Consider the following 14416-nt stretch of genomic DNA (forward strand, 5'->3'; position numbering starts at 1 on the left):
CAGGCAGGGCAGGGCCCCGCTACAGCGGGCGCGGGGGGGGCGGGGCCTCTTCAAGGGCACGCGCCTGCGCCCCGCCTTGCCGGGCGCCCCCTTGGTGGCCGTGCTAGCCCGCGCACGCGCCCTGCCACGCGCGGCCGGCTTTATAGGGGCGGTAGGGGCGGTGGCCGCGGGCCCGCGGGATGGCGTGGAGGGCGCTGGTGCTGCCGCTGGTGGTGCTGCTGCTGGTGCTGGTGGTGCTGCTGCTGCTGGTGCTGCCTCCTCCGCCGGTGCTGGTGCTGCCGCCGCCGCCGGGGAACGGTGAGCGGGGCCTCCAGGGGGCGTGCCTGCGGCCGCACTGTGTGCCTATTGGCTCCCCGCGCGCGTGCCCTTCGCTCTTATTGGCTGGTGCACTCGTACGCCCTGCGCGCGGGATCCGGCGGGCGGGGGGGGGGCTGGCGGGCGGGGGGGGGGGGTCCGGGGTGGGGGGGGATCTCGGCGGGCAGCGGCCGGGGCGGGGGGTCCCGTGGCTGCCTCGCGCCCCCTGAGCGCCTGGCGCCCCCCGCAGCATCGCCGCCCGCCTGCCCCCCGGACCGTTTCCAGTGCGCGCCCGGCGCCCGGTGCTTCCCCCGGGACTGGCTGTGCGACGGGCACCCCGACTGCGAGGATGAGGGCGACGAGTGGGACTGCGCGACGGCCACCGCGGTGGAACCGAGCCCTGAGGGCGCCCGAGCGACACCCCCGTGGGGCTCGGCCGTGCCGCCCACCGGCAGTGCAGGTGCGGGGCTGGGGCAGGGGGGGGGTGCGGGAGCACCGTTTGTGCTCGGGGCGGGGCGGGGGGGGGCGTGTGAGCCGGACCGAAGCCCTTCAGCGCCGTCGGCTGTAGCCCCCTGAGCCCACCGCTTGCCCTGGGTGGGGAGGCACGGACGGGGCAATGCCGCTTTGGGGGCGCCCGAACACCCCGGGACCCCCTTGGGAAGCGCCTCTCCGTCCTGAGCTGCCCCGAGGCGGGGGGACACTCCGGGTCCCTACGGGCACAGATGGTCCTGGGGGCCATCTGTGCTCGCTGCCCTTCCACCGACCCCACCAGTAAAGACAGTCCTGGAGGTGCTGCAGGGACCCCGTTGCTTTGGCCGCAGTTGGGGTATCCTGATGCCACGAGGACAGGTTGGGATGCTGCAGCTACAGTGGAAAACTTCCCAGCCTTCCCTCTTAGGCGTTTTCCAGTTTTTCCTTTGATGTGGGCTAATGGTGCCAAGGGGAGATAAGGTTGCTTACACTGAAAACTGCCGTTGGCCCTCCTGAAACTGGGAGCTCAGCCAGGTTGGGATCGGTGGATGCCGACGGTGAGGCGAGCTGGAAGCTCGATGGATTTCACACTTTTTCCTCACAGAGGCTTCAGCTGCGCCGGGGGACTCTGTGCCAGCCAGGAGCCAAGGCTGCCTGTGGATCTTGGTTGTTGCAGGTATGGGAGACCGAGTGCTGCATCGTGGGCTTGGGATCTAAACCGAGTATCCCGATGGAATTAATTCCAGACCTGTCTCAGGAGCTGCTTTCGTTTGGGCAGGGGGGCTAAGCAAGGCCTTACACCGTAGCGTAGTCATTTATCTGGCTCGAGGGCACTGTGTCCTTGGAAAGGCTGTTATTCCCTGTGGTCTGGCACTAACACTTCCCTTCCCTCCATCCCTTAACCTCGAGGGAAGCTGCTGGTCCCAGGCTGTTGGCCGGCGGTGCTGAGCGGGTGCAGTGAGTGGTTCTCTGCATGTGCGCTCTCCTCTAGTGCTCCTCAGCATCCTGGTCGCTGCAGGTTCTATCGCTGTCTGGGGCTTCTCCAAAGCAAAAACCAGACCCGACGTCTTCAGGCTTGAAAAAACATCCAGGGAGCAGCTGGTGCCTGACAAGAGCCAGACAGGCTCATTTCCCCAAGGGTAAGTTTCTTGCATCCCCTCTGCTCTCTGGGCGTGAGGGAGAAATGCCTCCTTGCCCTGTGTTTCTAGCTTCTAGAACTTTCCCCTCTGAGCGTAGCTTTTCCCAGCTGTTCCTGTTGCTGGTCACCCACATGCTTGGGGTTTCATCCTGCCTTACCTTCCTTCCTCGCCATCAGGCACGAGTGCTCTTGCTGAACTGCAGGGATAGTTGCACAGCCTCATCTGAGAAGGTGCTGGCTTCTTCCGAAAGCGATGTGCTGGTCCCCGTCCCTCCTCTGCTGCCGAGGATGCTGAGCACTCGCGAGATACTGATGATCCGGCATGGGTGGTTTTCCCCTACTTTGCACAAACAGAAGTCGAACCAGGTTTCTGGCCAAAGCATTGTCAATAACTGGGGATTTTTCTGTTCTTGTGGCAGGGATCCTTACGACGAGGTGGGAAGATGGGGTTAGCCTGGTCTCCCTCCTGCTCACCACAGAAGCTGACTGAATTGGACATAAGCTCTCAAGTCTGGGTCGTTACACTGGAATAGCAAGAGGATACTCCCCTTGGAAACTGGTCTTAGATTGGGGGACTGCTTGGGCTCTGACCTTCCCCAGTGCTGGGAAGTCATCTCTCAGAAAGGTGGCAGAAATTTCTTCCTTGTTCTTGCCTCCAAAGGCTGTTAATGCTGATTATCACCAGTGTGGCCTTGGATGCAAAGCTTTTATTCTCCATGAAATGACAGGTGCGATTGTTTCCTCCCACTTCCAGCCAAGAGACTTTTTTTCACCTGCTCCGTTCTCCCCCCTGGATTTTGTCAGGGAATAGGCACTTCCTTATCCATTTCAGCAGGAGCTCAGTGACTCCACATGGACACATACTCCATGTTTGCGCTGGTGTTTTGGTGCCGCTCAGTCCCATGTGCTGAAAAGCATCCTGCCTGCTCTGGCTTTGCACCGCTGCCCCGAGCCAGCTGCTCAGCACGCTGCCTCCCACCAGCATCTCCATCCTCTGCAGAAGGTCTCCATCCTCTGCAGAAGGTCTCCATCCTCTGCAGAAGGTCTCCATCCTCTGCAGAACGGCACTTTCCATCCCAGTGCTGAACTCCTAAACTGCTCTGGGGTGTTCAGCCTGGAGAAAAGGAGGGTGAGCAGAGACCTCCTTGCTCTCTGCAACCCCCTGACAAGGGGCTGTAGCGAGGTGGGGGCTGGTCTCTTCTCCCAGGTAACAAGCGACAGAACAAGAGGAAAGGGCCTCAAATTTCACCGGGGGAATTTATATGGGTTAGTAGGAAAAAATTCTTCACCAAAAGGGTTACTAAGCATTGGAACAGGCTGCCCAGGGAGGTGGTGGAATCACCATCCCTGGAGGTATTTAAAATATGTAGAGACACGGCCCTTGGGGGACATGGTTCAGTGGTGGCTTGGCAGTGCTGGGTTAATGGTTGGACTTGATGATCTTAAAGGTCTTTTCCAACCTAAACAATTCCATGTTGCTTCTCTTAACGCTGTTAGTGGTGCCTTCCTTAAAACTGTTGCGACATGAGCGGTGTCCTTCAAGGGTCTGTACTGGGACCAATGCTACTTAATATCTTCCCCAGTGGTGTGTGGAGTGGGATTGAGTGTGCCCCTAGCAAGTCTGTGGGTAACACCAGGTCTGAGTGACCACTTGATCCCCCTGAGGGAGGGGATGCCAACTGGAGGGGGGGAGCCATGGGAACTCCATGAAGTTCAATAAGGTCAAGTGCAAGGGCCTGCCTCTTGGTCAGGGTGATCCCTGGAGAAGATCCTGATCTTCTTGGAGAAGAGAAGGTTCTGGGGAGACCTTGCTGAGCCTTTTTGATATATAAAGTCGGCTTGTAAGAGAGATGGAGAGAGGCTTTTTACCAAGCCCTGTAGCAACAGGATGAGTGGCAACAATTATAAACTGAAAGAGCGTAGATTTGGATTGGACATAAGGAAGAAATGTTTTACCGTGAGGATGCCCGGAGCAGCTTGGATGCCCCGTCCCTGGAAGTGTTCAAGGCCAGGTTGGAGCAACCTGGGCTGGTGGAAGGTGTCCCTGCCCACAGCAGAGGGGCTGGAGCTCGATTTTTAAAGGTCCCTTCCAACCCAAACCGTTCTGTGTTTCTATGAGTTTTTGAGTGTTCAGCCTTTTTTTTTTTTTTTTTTTTTTTTTTTGGGGTGGTGGTTTTTTTTGGCAGCTTGAAATAACTCATGTCTTGGATGAAATGCTGTCTGTGCATTGTGGCATGGGTAGTGCTTTCTAAACTGCGCAGTGCTGTATACACTTCAGAAGATTGCTGACAAGTGCCTCCAGTGCTGACCACGTACTTCTTGCACGAGTGTTCACTAAGTGCACAAAAGCTGGACAAAAAAGCTGGACAGCTGCTGCCTTGGCTGCTGATCTCTGTGCCTTGAAGGGGAGAACTTGCCAAGCAGACACCGGTCATCAGCCTTAGAGCAGGAGCCTTCCACTCCTGGGTAGTGCGTGTGCGCTGCTGTATCCCCCAGGAAAAACCTGTATGTTATGGTGTGGAGTCCCGAGTTATTCTGGTGCTGCTAGTTTTAGTACCAAGAGGTCATTTGCAAGAGGCTGCACGCAACCTTGCTCCTCTTTCCGTAGGGACAATTGGAGGAAGCTGTTGGTGAACACCACGGGAGAATAAAGAACTTGAAACGAAGAAGTTTCTCGATTATTTTTTATGTATTTATTTGTTTTTCTTGGATTTGTGCATTTGCTTGAATTCTGTAGTTTGGAAGCTGGGGACCGCACCACCTTCAGATTGTCACGTCCTGGGAAAGAGGACTCACGGTGGGTGGGCTGGCAGTAGGGAAGGTGGGTTCTGCTGTGCCTGCCTGGGGCTGGAGTGACTCCAGCACCCCTCGGCTGTGATAGAAAAAGTGAAATCTGGGGAGCAGAGTGAATGGAGGGGGTGGAGATGGGAGGCACAGCTGGCACCGGGGTGCTCCTGCGGAATAGATGATGGGTGGAAAGCTTCGTCAAGGACAAGGTGAAAAACTTCAGGCTGTGTGAGCTTGTTTTTCTGTATTAGAGCAAGTGGATGGAGCGGGGCACCCATTGGAGCAGCAGGGTGCCTCAGAAATCCCAGCTCAGCCCTAGACAGGGTCCCTGTGCTGTCGGGGCCATGTGGTGGAGGTCACCTCTTGCCAGTCTGTCCCACGTCATCCTCTGAGCTCAAGCTGAGCCCAGGCGGGCTGTCCTGTCGCACAGGGCAGAGCCCTCATGCTGTGTGATGGGAGCAAAGCTGCTGGGCAAACTGGGCGCTGGCAGCCTCTTCCCGCTGCAAGGTCCTGTGGGTTTTGCTTTATGGATCCCCCAAGCTGGGTGTCTCAGGGTTGCAAGAAAGACATTTTTATGGATCTTGTGCCAAAACTTGGGGCCATGTTTGTGACAGCAATTTCCCTTCCTCTGTCTGGTGCCAGAAGCGGTTTTGTTTTCCTAATCCCCAGGCTCAGAGGCTTCAATTGTAGCGGAGCCTGAGCTGCTTTTCAGCCTCAGAGCAGCTTTGTGCTCTGGGTCTCTGTAGTTAATTAGATCAGTTCATGGAAATCAACGGGATGTTTTAGGTGCTCAGGTGGGGTTGTGTTCCAGGGTGAGACATCAAAGATGGGTGTGTTTAACCTTGGTTCCCCTTTTACTTGTGAATCCCCAGGATTATTGCCTCCTCTTCAATTCCAGTAGTTCAAGGGGGGCTTCTGCTGGATGCTTGCACCTCTGGAGCCCTGTTCCATGTTCCTGCCCCTGCTGTGGGGCACTGGAGCCGGTGTGGGGAGCCGGTGGCACCAGGCACCGGTACGGGAGCAGCCGGTCACGCCGGGACCCGCTCGGGCACCGCGCGGAGGGTGAGGCTGTTCCTTCACCTCTTCCCTGCAAATCTGTGCTGGGGGGTTTTGAGGGACGAGCTGGGGGGTCACAGCCATTTCCCTCCTCTAGGCTGTGACAGCTGACAGGTCAGGGGCAGCTGCATTAGCGCTTGTGTGCTTAATGAAGGACCGGTGTCCAGAGCAGCATCTGCTGTGGGGGTACAAAGCTGGTACAAATCCTGCGTGTCTGCACCGTTCCGTGCCTGGCAAGGGAGGGCTTCCAGGGTTAAACCAAGGCAAGTTCACGCTCTCCTTTCAACTTGCTGTCCTGGATGCCCTCCTTGGGAACAGGGTAGCGTGTGACAAACGCTAATAAGAACAGAATAAGGAAAAAGAAAAGCGCAGAGCTGGAAATAGTCGCTTACATAAAGGGCTGGTGCTTCAATCTCATTATTGTCTTAAGGAACAGACACTTAGCTGCCTCCAACTCCTACAATGCAAAGCACAAGCTGATAAGCAATCGGCTTTGGGACCTGGCGGGTGCCACATGGCACAGTGACATGGCCAGTGCCCACTGGGCTAGCAGCTCACCACCGCTCCTCTGAGCTCCCGGTGCCCGTCCCCGCCAGCCTGCGCCCAGTGGGAGCATCCCCATGCATTGGGGGCTGCTGCCCCCCGGCCCGTAACGGGAATCGCCGCTTGGCAGGGTCGGGCACCATGAGGCAGCTGGGGATGAGGCGTGCAAGTCTGTCGGCCAGCCTGAAGATAGGGGACCGCAGGGGCTGCTGCCAGACGCCAGAGGAGGAGGAGGTCCACATCCCCTTTGCGCAGGACAGCCTGGTGAAGCAATGGAGTTCCATGCAGAACATGATGGACAGAAGCGAGGAGAAAAGCAAGACTCCTGTCCGAAGGAACAAGTACCTGCTCAACATCAACGTGGGTGGCCAGTTGTTCCAGATCGCTTGCAAGGTGGCGGCCCAGTATCCCATCACCAGGCTTGGGAAGCTGGCCCTTTATACCGACCCTACGAAGAAGATGCAGCTCTGCGATGACTACTCAGTGCAGAAGAACGAGTACTTCTTCGACAGAGATCCTTCCATTTTCCACTACATCTTCCACTTCTATTGCAGTGGGGTCCTGTGGATAATGGATGAGGTATGTCCCAGTAACTTTGTGGAGGAGACGGAGTACTGGGGGATCCATCTGAAATACTCCCAGCGCTGCTGCCGGATCCTGTTTGAGGAAAAGCAGGATGAACTCAGCGAGTACCTGAAAATACAAAAGGAGCTGGAGGCAGAGCTGGAGCCCCTGTCCTCAACGGTGCAGTTCGAAGGCAAATTTCTGGGGCGGTTTCGGAAAATGATCTGGAACCTCATTGAGGATCCATACTCTTCTGTCGCAGCCAAGATCATTGCTGTCATGTCGAGCTTCTTTGTGCTCATCTCCATCATGGGCATGACGCTGAGCACAGTGGAGGAGATGAAACACAAGACAGGGAAGATGTGGATGGAGCAGCTGGAGATGATCTGTGCCATCTTCTTCACCTCCGAATACCTCATGCGGCTCATCTCCTCCTCCAGCCTCAAGAACTTTCTGCGGGCGGCGTTTAATGCTGTAGACCTGGTAGCCATCCTGCCCTTCTACGTCCAGATCCTCTTTGAAAATTTGGATGAAGGAGACATGCTTTACCATGAGGAACTGCACAAGGTGGAGAATGTGAGCAAGCTGGGCAAAGTACTCAAGCTCATCAAGCTCATGAGAATCTTCCGCATCCTCAAGCTGGCACGCCACTCCACCGGCCTCCGAGCCTTCAGCTTCACCTTGCGCCAGTGCTACCAGCAGGTTTGCTGCCTCCTCCTCTTCATTGCCATGGGAATCTTCACCTTCTCCGCTCTCATGCACTCGGTGGAACATGATGTCCCAGGCACCGCCTTCACCAGTATCCCCTGCGCGTGGTGGTGGGCAGCGGTAAGGTGTGAGCACCTTCCCCCAGGGAAGGGGTCTGGTGGGGCTCTGTGGGCAGGGGCTGCCCTGGTGCTGGAGGGATTTGCTGTTGGTGCTGGCCGGGAGGCAGCAAAGGGCCCAGGTTTCCCACCAGCTCAGCGATGGTGGGACTCCCAGAGCCCTGCACACTCTGAGAGATCAGAGATTGCTCGGAGGTTCAAAAGCCAGTGCTGACGTGGGATGGTGGGACAGAGGTGGTGGCCTGGGAACAACCTCCAGGGCTGGGTTCGTGGCAAGGGGGATGTCACTCGTCCTGGGCTTTACCTGCTGTGGGACCCGTGGCGGGTGGATGTGGTTCAGACCCCGTGGCACGGGGACAGCCACCTGGGACACCCGCGGTGGCCTGGATGAGCTGGGGAGGCATGAGGGGGTCAGAGCTCCTGGGGCTGAGCTGGGGACCCTGGGGCCACATGTGGAACCAAGGAAACACGGTCACAGCTTGCCTCAGCCTGTGTCCTCAGAGGGGGCAGAGGGGTGGGCTGCAGCCCCTGTTTGTGGCCGTGCTCATGCCGGGAGCCGGCAGTTTGCTGAGCCAAGCGCTGTAATAAACCTGGGATGACCTCCCATGCGAGGAGCCGCTAAAGCACTGGAGAGCCAGAGGTTATGAGGGTGGTTTGATTTGTGGATAAAATGACCCCACAGGTCACTTCTGCTCTTACAATCCCCCTTGGCCACTACCGGCTGCCCACTTCAAAGTCATCCCTCCTCGAGGAAGCGCAAAATCGCTTGGCAGGATCACCAGATTGGAGTATTTGAATGTCCCCGGCTGCCCCTGCCCCTGGTCCGCGTGGCTCTGTGCAAAGCCTGAACCCCTCTGCCTCCATTCCCAAAATCCCACTCCCCTGTCTGTCATCCCAATGCGGTTCCTCTGGGCGCGTTCCTGGGCAGTGCCTCCATTTCCATCGGAGGGAGGGTCTGGGAAGCTTCATTCCCATGGGACTGGGCAGCTTACGGCCAGGAAGCGCTGGAGCCGTGGCTCCATGGGGTCAGGAAGCTCCGGCAGACAGCCTGGCTGCTGGGAAGGGTTCAGCTCAGCTGGGTTTGGAGAGACACATGGAAGGAGGAGGGAGCTGGGGGGCTTGTCTCCAGCCTCTGCTGCTGGGGCCTCATCCAGCCCTCTCCTGGGGCTCTGTGAGCTCCGGGAGCTGAGCCCAGCCATGCAGGCAGCTGGAGCAGGGCGCAGCGCCATTCCCAGGTGGTACCTGGCTCCCCTGCAGCAGCAGGGGGAGGGGGGTCCCAGCATTGGTTTTGGGGGGGTGGTGGGGTGGTGGTGTCTGCTGGACTCGTTCTTGTGGGATTTTATCCTTTCCTGTCCTCGGCCAGGTCAGCCTCTCCACTGTGGGCTATGGAGACACGGTGCCCGACACGGTGCTTGGCAGGATGGTGGCGTTTGGCTGCATCTCCTTTGGCATCATCCTCAACGGCATGCCCATCTCCATCCTCTTCAACAAGTTTTCGGACTACTACGCCAAGCTGAAGGCCCACGAAAACGAGACCAGCCACTCACTGAAGATCTCCAGGAGGATCCGCTTGAAGGAGCGAGCCCTGCGCAAGCTGTCCGAGTGCTGCAGAGCCGACCCCCGCTGTCATCACTGATCCCCCCCCCCCAGACACCCCCTCCATCCCGCTCTGCCCCCCCCTCCGGCAGGTCCTGTCCCCTGGGGAAGCCCCGTGATGTGGGGAGCGAGCAGCAAGTCACAGCAGCAGCTGCGGGGGCTCTGCTGCTGTTTGGGGGGGGGTGGGTGGAATGTGACGGTGACAGTGCTGTGACCCTGCGTGCTGACCCCCATGTCCCACCGAGCCATCGGTAAAGTACTGGCCACGTGGGTGGCCAAGGTGGCATCTGCCCAGCCTGGGCTGGGCTGTGGGCACCCGGAGGATGCAGGGTGACCTGTGGGATGCACGGGGTGAGCCATCACCTCCCTGAGGATGGCAGAAGGGGACACCCACGGTGAGGCAGGAGCTGCTCTGCTCCCTCAGTGAGACACATGCAGCCCCCTCCCCAGGTGGCAGCCCTGGACCCCTACCTGGCTGGGCAGATGTTCAGCCCAGGCTGACCGAGTTTGATGGGGGGCTTTGGGTGAAAGGCCACAAAAAAGGTGGCAGCCCCACATCCTTCCAGCTAAACCCACCACCCACGGAGCCTGGGGGGACAGTCCTGGCTCAGGGTGGGATGCGGCGGGAGCCACGGGCACCCTGCGGCCGCAGCGCCGGGAGCGGGACCACCCCCAGGAACAGGCACTCAATAAACCAGGGCAAAACCACTCGCCGTCTTGGATCGTTGGCCAGCCACTCTGTCATTCGGTAATGAATTCGGTCACCCAGCTCGTCCCTGGGGGGGTGAGGAGGGGCCGTCCCCAGGGCTCACAGCCGCCTCTCCTGCCCATCGGTGGGAGGATGTGGTCTGCGTGTTGGGTTTGGGATGGGGAGCCTGGCTCTGGCTGCTCTGGAGGAGGATCTGGGACCCCTGCATCTGCTCAGGGCGTGTGGGCTCTGCCCCACGTTCTCATTGCCGGGGCAGAAGGGAAGGATTTGCCCTCTGGGGTGACACCAGGGGGGATTCGCCCCTTCCCCTGTGTGGGAGGGGGACGGGGACCCCAGGGTGCAGGGCAGGCAGCGGTGGGGTGCTGGGTAAGCTGGTGCCTGCCAGGTAGGGTTTGGGTAGTTGCAAGGTGGGCTTGGAGAAGGAGAGCTGCTGGGGGGTCCTGGTGGCAGCCGGGGACACGGTTCAGCTGCTGCTGCTGGAAACTTGCTGCAAAGGAACAGGGCTCAGCAACGGAACCTCCCCCCCACCCCAGAGGCTGTACCCCTACCCCAGAGACTGCACCCTCCACCCCACTGTGCCCCCCCACCAGAGACTGCGTCCCCCACTCCAGAGACTGTGCCCCCCACCCGAGACTGCGCCCCCCACCCCAGAGGCTGCCTCCCCCACCCCAGAGACTGTGCCCTCCTACCCCAAAGACTGTGCCCCCCACCCCAGAGACTGCACACACACCCCCCTCACTGTGCCCCCCCCCCCAGAGACTGTACCCCCCATCCCAGAGACACCATGGCTCGGCTCGCACCACCCCTCCCTGGGCTTGCAGGCTGTTTGCTTGCCCCCGGCCACCCCCCCCAGGATCCCAGGCGGTGGTCCCACAAGCAGCCCCTCGGAAAACAGCACTTTTAATAGTTCCTCTGAATTCATTTTACAAGTCACAAAAATGCAGCAATGTACAGACATTTACAGGACACTGTACAGGCGGTTTCTGTCATATATTAGTGCTTTTGCTATATACATATAGTACAGCCTGCGGGAAGGCTCTGCGTGGGGCAGGGGACCTGCCCCCCTGCACAGGGCACCCCAAAAGGGAGCTGTGGCCCTGGGTCGATTTAGTCAGAGCTTGTCCCCTGGGCATGGTGGGGACCTGAGGCCACCCGGAGCAGAGCTGGGTACCCCCTTGCTTTGCTCGCCCTGGGCTCTTCCAGAGGGTTTTGTGGGACAGAGCCCCCTGCGGAGATGCTCTGGAGGGAGCAGGAGCATCCTCCACCACCGCGGCGTTGTCACCTTCCCGCTCCTCCTGCCTCAGTGGCAGCCGCAGCTCCCGGCCACCATGTCGTCGTACTGCTTGAGCACCACGTTCTCGTCGTCATCGAAGTAGAGGAGGTTGATGGAGTAGAGCTTGTCGGGCACGCAGCAGGGGCTGCTGACGCCCTCGCTCAGCTTGAGGGCGTTGATGATGGACTGCACGGTGGCATGGTTCGTGGGCCGCATGTTCTCGCCCAGCGGGAAGGGGCAGGAGCCCTTGCAGTGGTAGGCGTTGTACCCCCGCGGCGAGATCACCCAGCCGGACCAGCCGATCTCCTCGAAGTCCACGGACAAGGGGTGCCGCTGGCAGGGCTGCAGGCGGTCCAGTGAGCGCGTGCTGCGTGGCCCCCCCGGCCTGGGCACCGACATCGCCACGGGGAGAGCGGGAGCCTGGGGCGGTGAATCTGCTGGAATGGAGCATCTGATACTGTTACCCACTGCGCCAGCCTGGGAGGGGGGGAATGTGGTGCAGCCCCCCCCCCCCCCCGGCCACCCCTTCCCTTGGGTTCTGTCTGCAGTCGGCTGGGGCAGCAGCTTTGGGCACAGCCTGTCACCAGCCTGGGCAGAGCCACCAGGAGGTGACAACCCCACAGCTGCACTCATCAGGGCAAGCAAGACCCAGATGTGCATCCACAAGCAAGACCCAGATGTGCATCCACAAGCAAGACCCAGATGTGCATCCACAAGCCTGCACCCCCACACCAACCAAACCAGAGAGGGGACAGCCCCTCTCTCTGGCTGGAGAAGGAGCTTTGGAAGGAGCCCTCGCTCAGGGAGCCCCCCAGCACCCCAGGGGCAAGGGGATGGCAGCACCGAGGGGCCTGTGCCAGCGCTGTGGGACCCACCTGGGAAGCCAGCCACGGGCAGGGATGCTCCCCGGCGCCCGTCGTCCGTGAACAGGACCAACATGGGCTTCTTGCTCTCGTGGTGGTCCCTGCCCGACGCGAACTGCAGCGGTGGGGGGTCAAGCGAGCTCCCACCCAGGCCCTGGACTGTTACCACCAACCCCTGGTTGCTGCTTTCATCTTCGGTCCAGTCGCGAACCTAGGGAACCAAACCGGCATCACCATGGAGCCACAGGCTGGGACAGGTACCACACCGGTGTCCCCATGGCCCCCAGAACCAGACCCCCGTGGCCATGGTCCATCTGCCAGCCGTGGGAAGGGGCCGTGCTGCTCCGGGGCTGCACACAGGGGATGCTGAGGCAGGAGCCAGCACCAGCGCTACCTGCGGAGCAGCGGGAGCAGCCCGGGGCAGGACGGAGCAGACTCCGGGGCTCTTGGCAGGTTCTGACCCCCCCTCCCAGGGGCTGTGTCCCCCCATTGCTGCAGAGACAGGAAAACGCATTGGAACCTGACAGGCTGCTGGGGGGGGAAATGGGTTAAGAAAAGCTCCGGCATGCAACCCCCCCAGGGTTCCTTCAGTGCCCCCCGAATTGGGGGAAGAGCAACTCACCGCCTGCGTGATGGCGAAGACCTCCCAGCCCGCGCCCTGCAGCGAGACCAGCCGGGCTGCCAGCAGCTTCTTCCCGCCCGGAGCATCCGGCTGGCTCTGCGCCAGCACCTGGTAGATGCTGACCTGGGGAAGGAAGCAAAGGGTGGCTGCCACCAGCGCCCTGCCACCAGTGTGTCCTGCCACCAGCGTGCCCTGCCACCAGCGTGTCCTGCCACCAGCATCCTTCCACCAGCGCCCTGCCACCAGTGTGTCCTGCCACCAATGCGTCCTGCCACCAATGCGTCCTGCCAGCAGCACCCTGCCACCAACGTGTCCTGCCACCAGCGTGTCCTGCCACCAGCAGCCTTCCACCAGCGCCCTGCCACTAGTGTCCTGCCACCAGTGCCCTGCCACCAGCATGTCCTGCCACCAGCATGCCCTGCCACCAGCATGCCCTGCCACCAGCGTGTCCTGCCACCAGCGTGCCCTGCCATCAGTGCCCTGCCATCAGTGCCCTGCCACCAGTGTCCTGCCAGCAGTGTGTCCTGCCAGCAGTGCGTCCTGCCACCAGCACCCTGCCACCAGCGTGTCCTGCCACCAGCGTGTCCTGCCACCAGCATCCTGCCACCAGTGCCCTGCCACCAGCACCCTGCCACCAGTGTGTCCTGCCACCAGTGTGTCCTGCCCGAGGGGGAAAGCCCCTGGACAGGGACTGGGGAACAAGCGGTGGGAGGTGGCGGAGGTGTCACCAGGGTTTGTGCCTTGGCCAGGTCAGGGCACAGATCAGGACGGTGCCTCAGAACCTGCCACAGTTAAATCGTTGGGGATTCTCTGTGCAACACGCGACGCTGCCGGATGGATTGCACCGAGCCGTGCCGTGCCGTGCTGCAGTGGCACCCCTGGGCACAGGCTGGGGCACATCCCCCCTCCCGTCCCCGTCCCCATCCCCCTCCCGTTCCAGCCCCCTCCTCACCTGGCAGAAGTGGTGCCTCCTGGGCCCATCGGCCACCCTCGGCCAGAGCCGGAAGAGATGCAGCTCGGCCGTCAGGATCTTCTCGTTCTTGGCCACGCTGGAGAGGGCGAAGAGGAACCGCATCTTGTCGCCGTGGGCTGGAGGGAGGGAGGCGTTGAGACGTGGACTCAAACTGGGGGCAGCGCCTCTGCCAGCCATGCTCGGCCCCTTCCCACCACCCCATCCCTGGCATCGCGCCCCCCCCCGTTACCTTTATCCAAGAAGCTGCGGACCGTGTTGCCCTCCAGGATGTCAGGGTTCTTGGTGACACCGTCTGCGTTGGCGACGGTGTTAAATAGATCCACCATGTACTGGGGTGGCTGCTTGACGTGAGCCGGGGTGGGCGGAGGGTCTTCCATGCCAAAGACCTCCAGGAGCCTCTTCAGTGCCTCAGCCCGCTGGCTCGCGGCACCGGCCGGGCTCGGGCACGCCGGCTTGGCCAGGGCCAGCAGCAGCAGGATTGTCCCCAGCATGGCTCTGGTGTCCCTGCCCCAGCTCGACTCCCCCCTGCCACCCCAGCGCTGGATTTATACCTTGCTGGAAAGATGGATTGGAGGGAAAATATGCACAAGAGCAATCAGGAGGGTAAAGAATGCTAATTGCCATGCTAACAAGGTGCAAAGCTGGGCTCCTGTGCACCTGCACCAATTAGCCCCAGTACACAAGCGGGGAGCGGAGGAGGGCT

The 14416-nt window shown here is 60.4% G+C and overlaps 3 protein-coding genes across 6 annotated transcripts; 2 read left to right on the top strand and 1 right to left on the bottom strand.

Annotated features, from left to right (window-relative positions):
* Positions 1–71: 71 nt before the first annotated feature.
* On the top strand, positions 72–2647 carry CD320 (CD320 molecule). Of its 3 annotated transcripts, none has more exons than XM_037384610.1 (5): positions 76–297; positions 545–754; positions 1370–1441; positions 1757–1904; positions 2081–2313. In XM_037384610.1, exons 1-5 carry the CDS (start codon positions 180–182, stop codon positions 2097–2099), a joined length of 567 nt encoding a protein of 188 aa, XP_037240507.1. In that variant the 5' UTR covers positions 76–179; the 3' UTR covers positions 2100–2313. The 3 variants fall into 3 exon arrangements, with proteins under 3 accessions (XP_037240508.1, XP_037240507.1, XP_037240506.1); XM_037384609.1 differs by lacking the exon at positions 2081–2313 and adding an exon at positions 2323–2647 and having other exon boundaries at positions 82–297; XM_037384611.1 differs by lacking the exons at positions 1757–1904; positions 2081–2313 and adding an exon at positions 2323–2647 and having other exon boundaries at positions 72–297.
* A 3560-nt stretch (positions 2648–6207) lies between these two features.
* LOC119146575 (potassium voltage-gated channel subfamily V member 2-like) lies at positions 6208–9981 on the top strand. 2 transcript variants are annotated; one of them, XM_037384492.1, is made up of 2 exons: positions 6208–7686; positions 9041–9304. In XM_037384492.1, the coding sequence occupies exons 1-2, from the start codon at positions 6431–6433 to the stop codon at positions 9192–9194; spliced, it is 1410 nt and encodes a 469-aa protein (XP_037240389.1). In that variant the 5' UTR covers positions 6208–6430; the 3' UTR covers positions 9195–9304. The 2 variants fall into 2 exon arrangements, with proteins under 2 accessions (XP_037240389.1, XP_037240388.1); XM_037384491.1 differs by having other exon boundaries at positions 6431–7681; positions 9041–9981.
* A 1295-nt stretch (positions 9982–11276) lies between these two features.
* On the bottom strand, positions 11277–14249 carry LOC119146602 (bone morphogenetic protein 2-like). Its single transcript, XM_037384546.1, has 5 exons — positions 13943–14249; positions 13693–13829; positions 12741–12863; positions 12131–12329; positions 11277–11689 (listed from the first exon to the last, which is right to left on the bottom strand). The coding sequence occupies exons 1-5, from the start codon at positions 14202–14204 to the stop codon at positions 11283–11285; spliced, it is 1128 nt and encodes a 375-aa protein (XP_037240443.1). The 5' UTR covers positions 14205–14249; the 3' UTR covers positions 11277–11282.
* Between the last annotated feature and the right edge of the window lie 167 nt (positions 14250–14416).

The sequence above is a fragment of the Falco rusticolus genome, chromosome 4, assembly GCF_015220075.1.
Source record: "Falco rusticolus isolate bFalRus1 chromosome 4, bFalRus1.pri, whole genome shotgun sequence".
In the NCBI taxonomy this organism is placed as follows: Eukaryota; Metazoa; Chordata; class Aves; order Falconiformes; family Falconidae; genus Falco; species Falco rusticolus.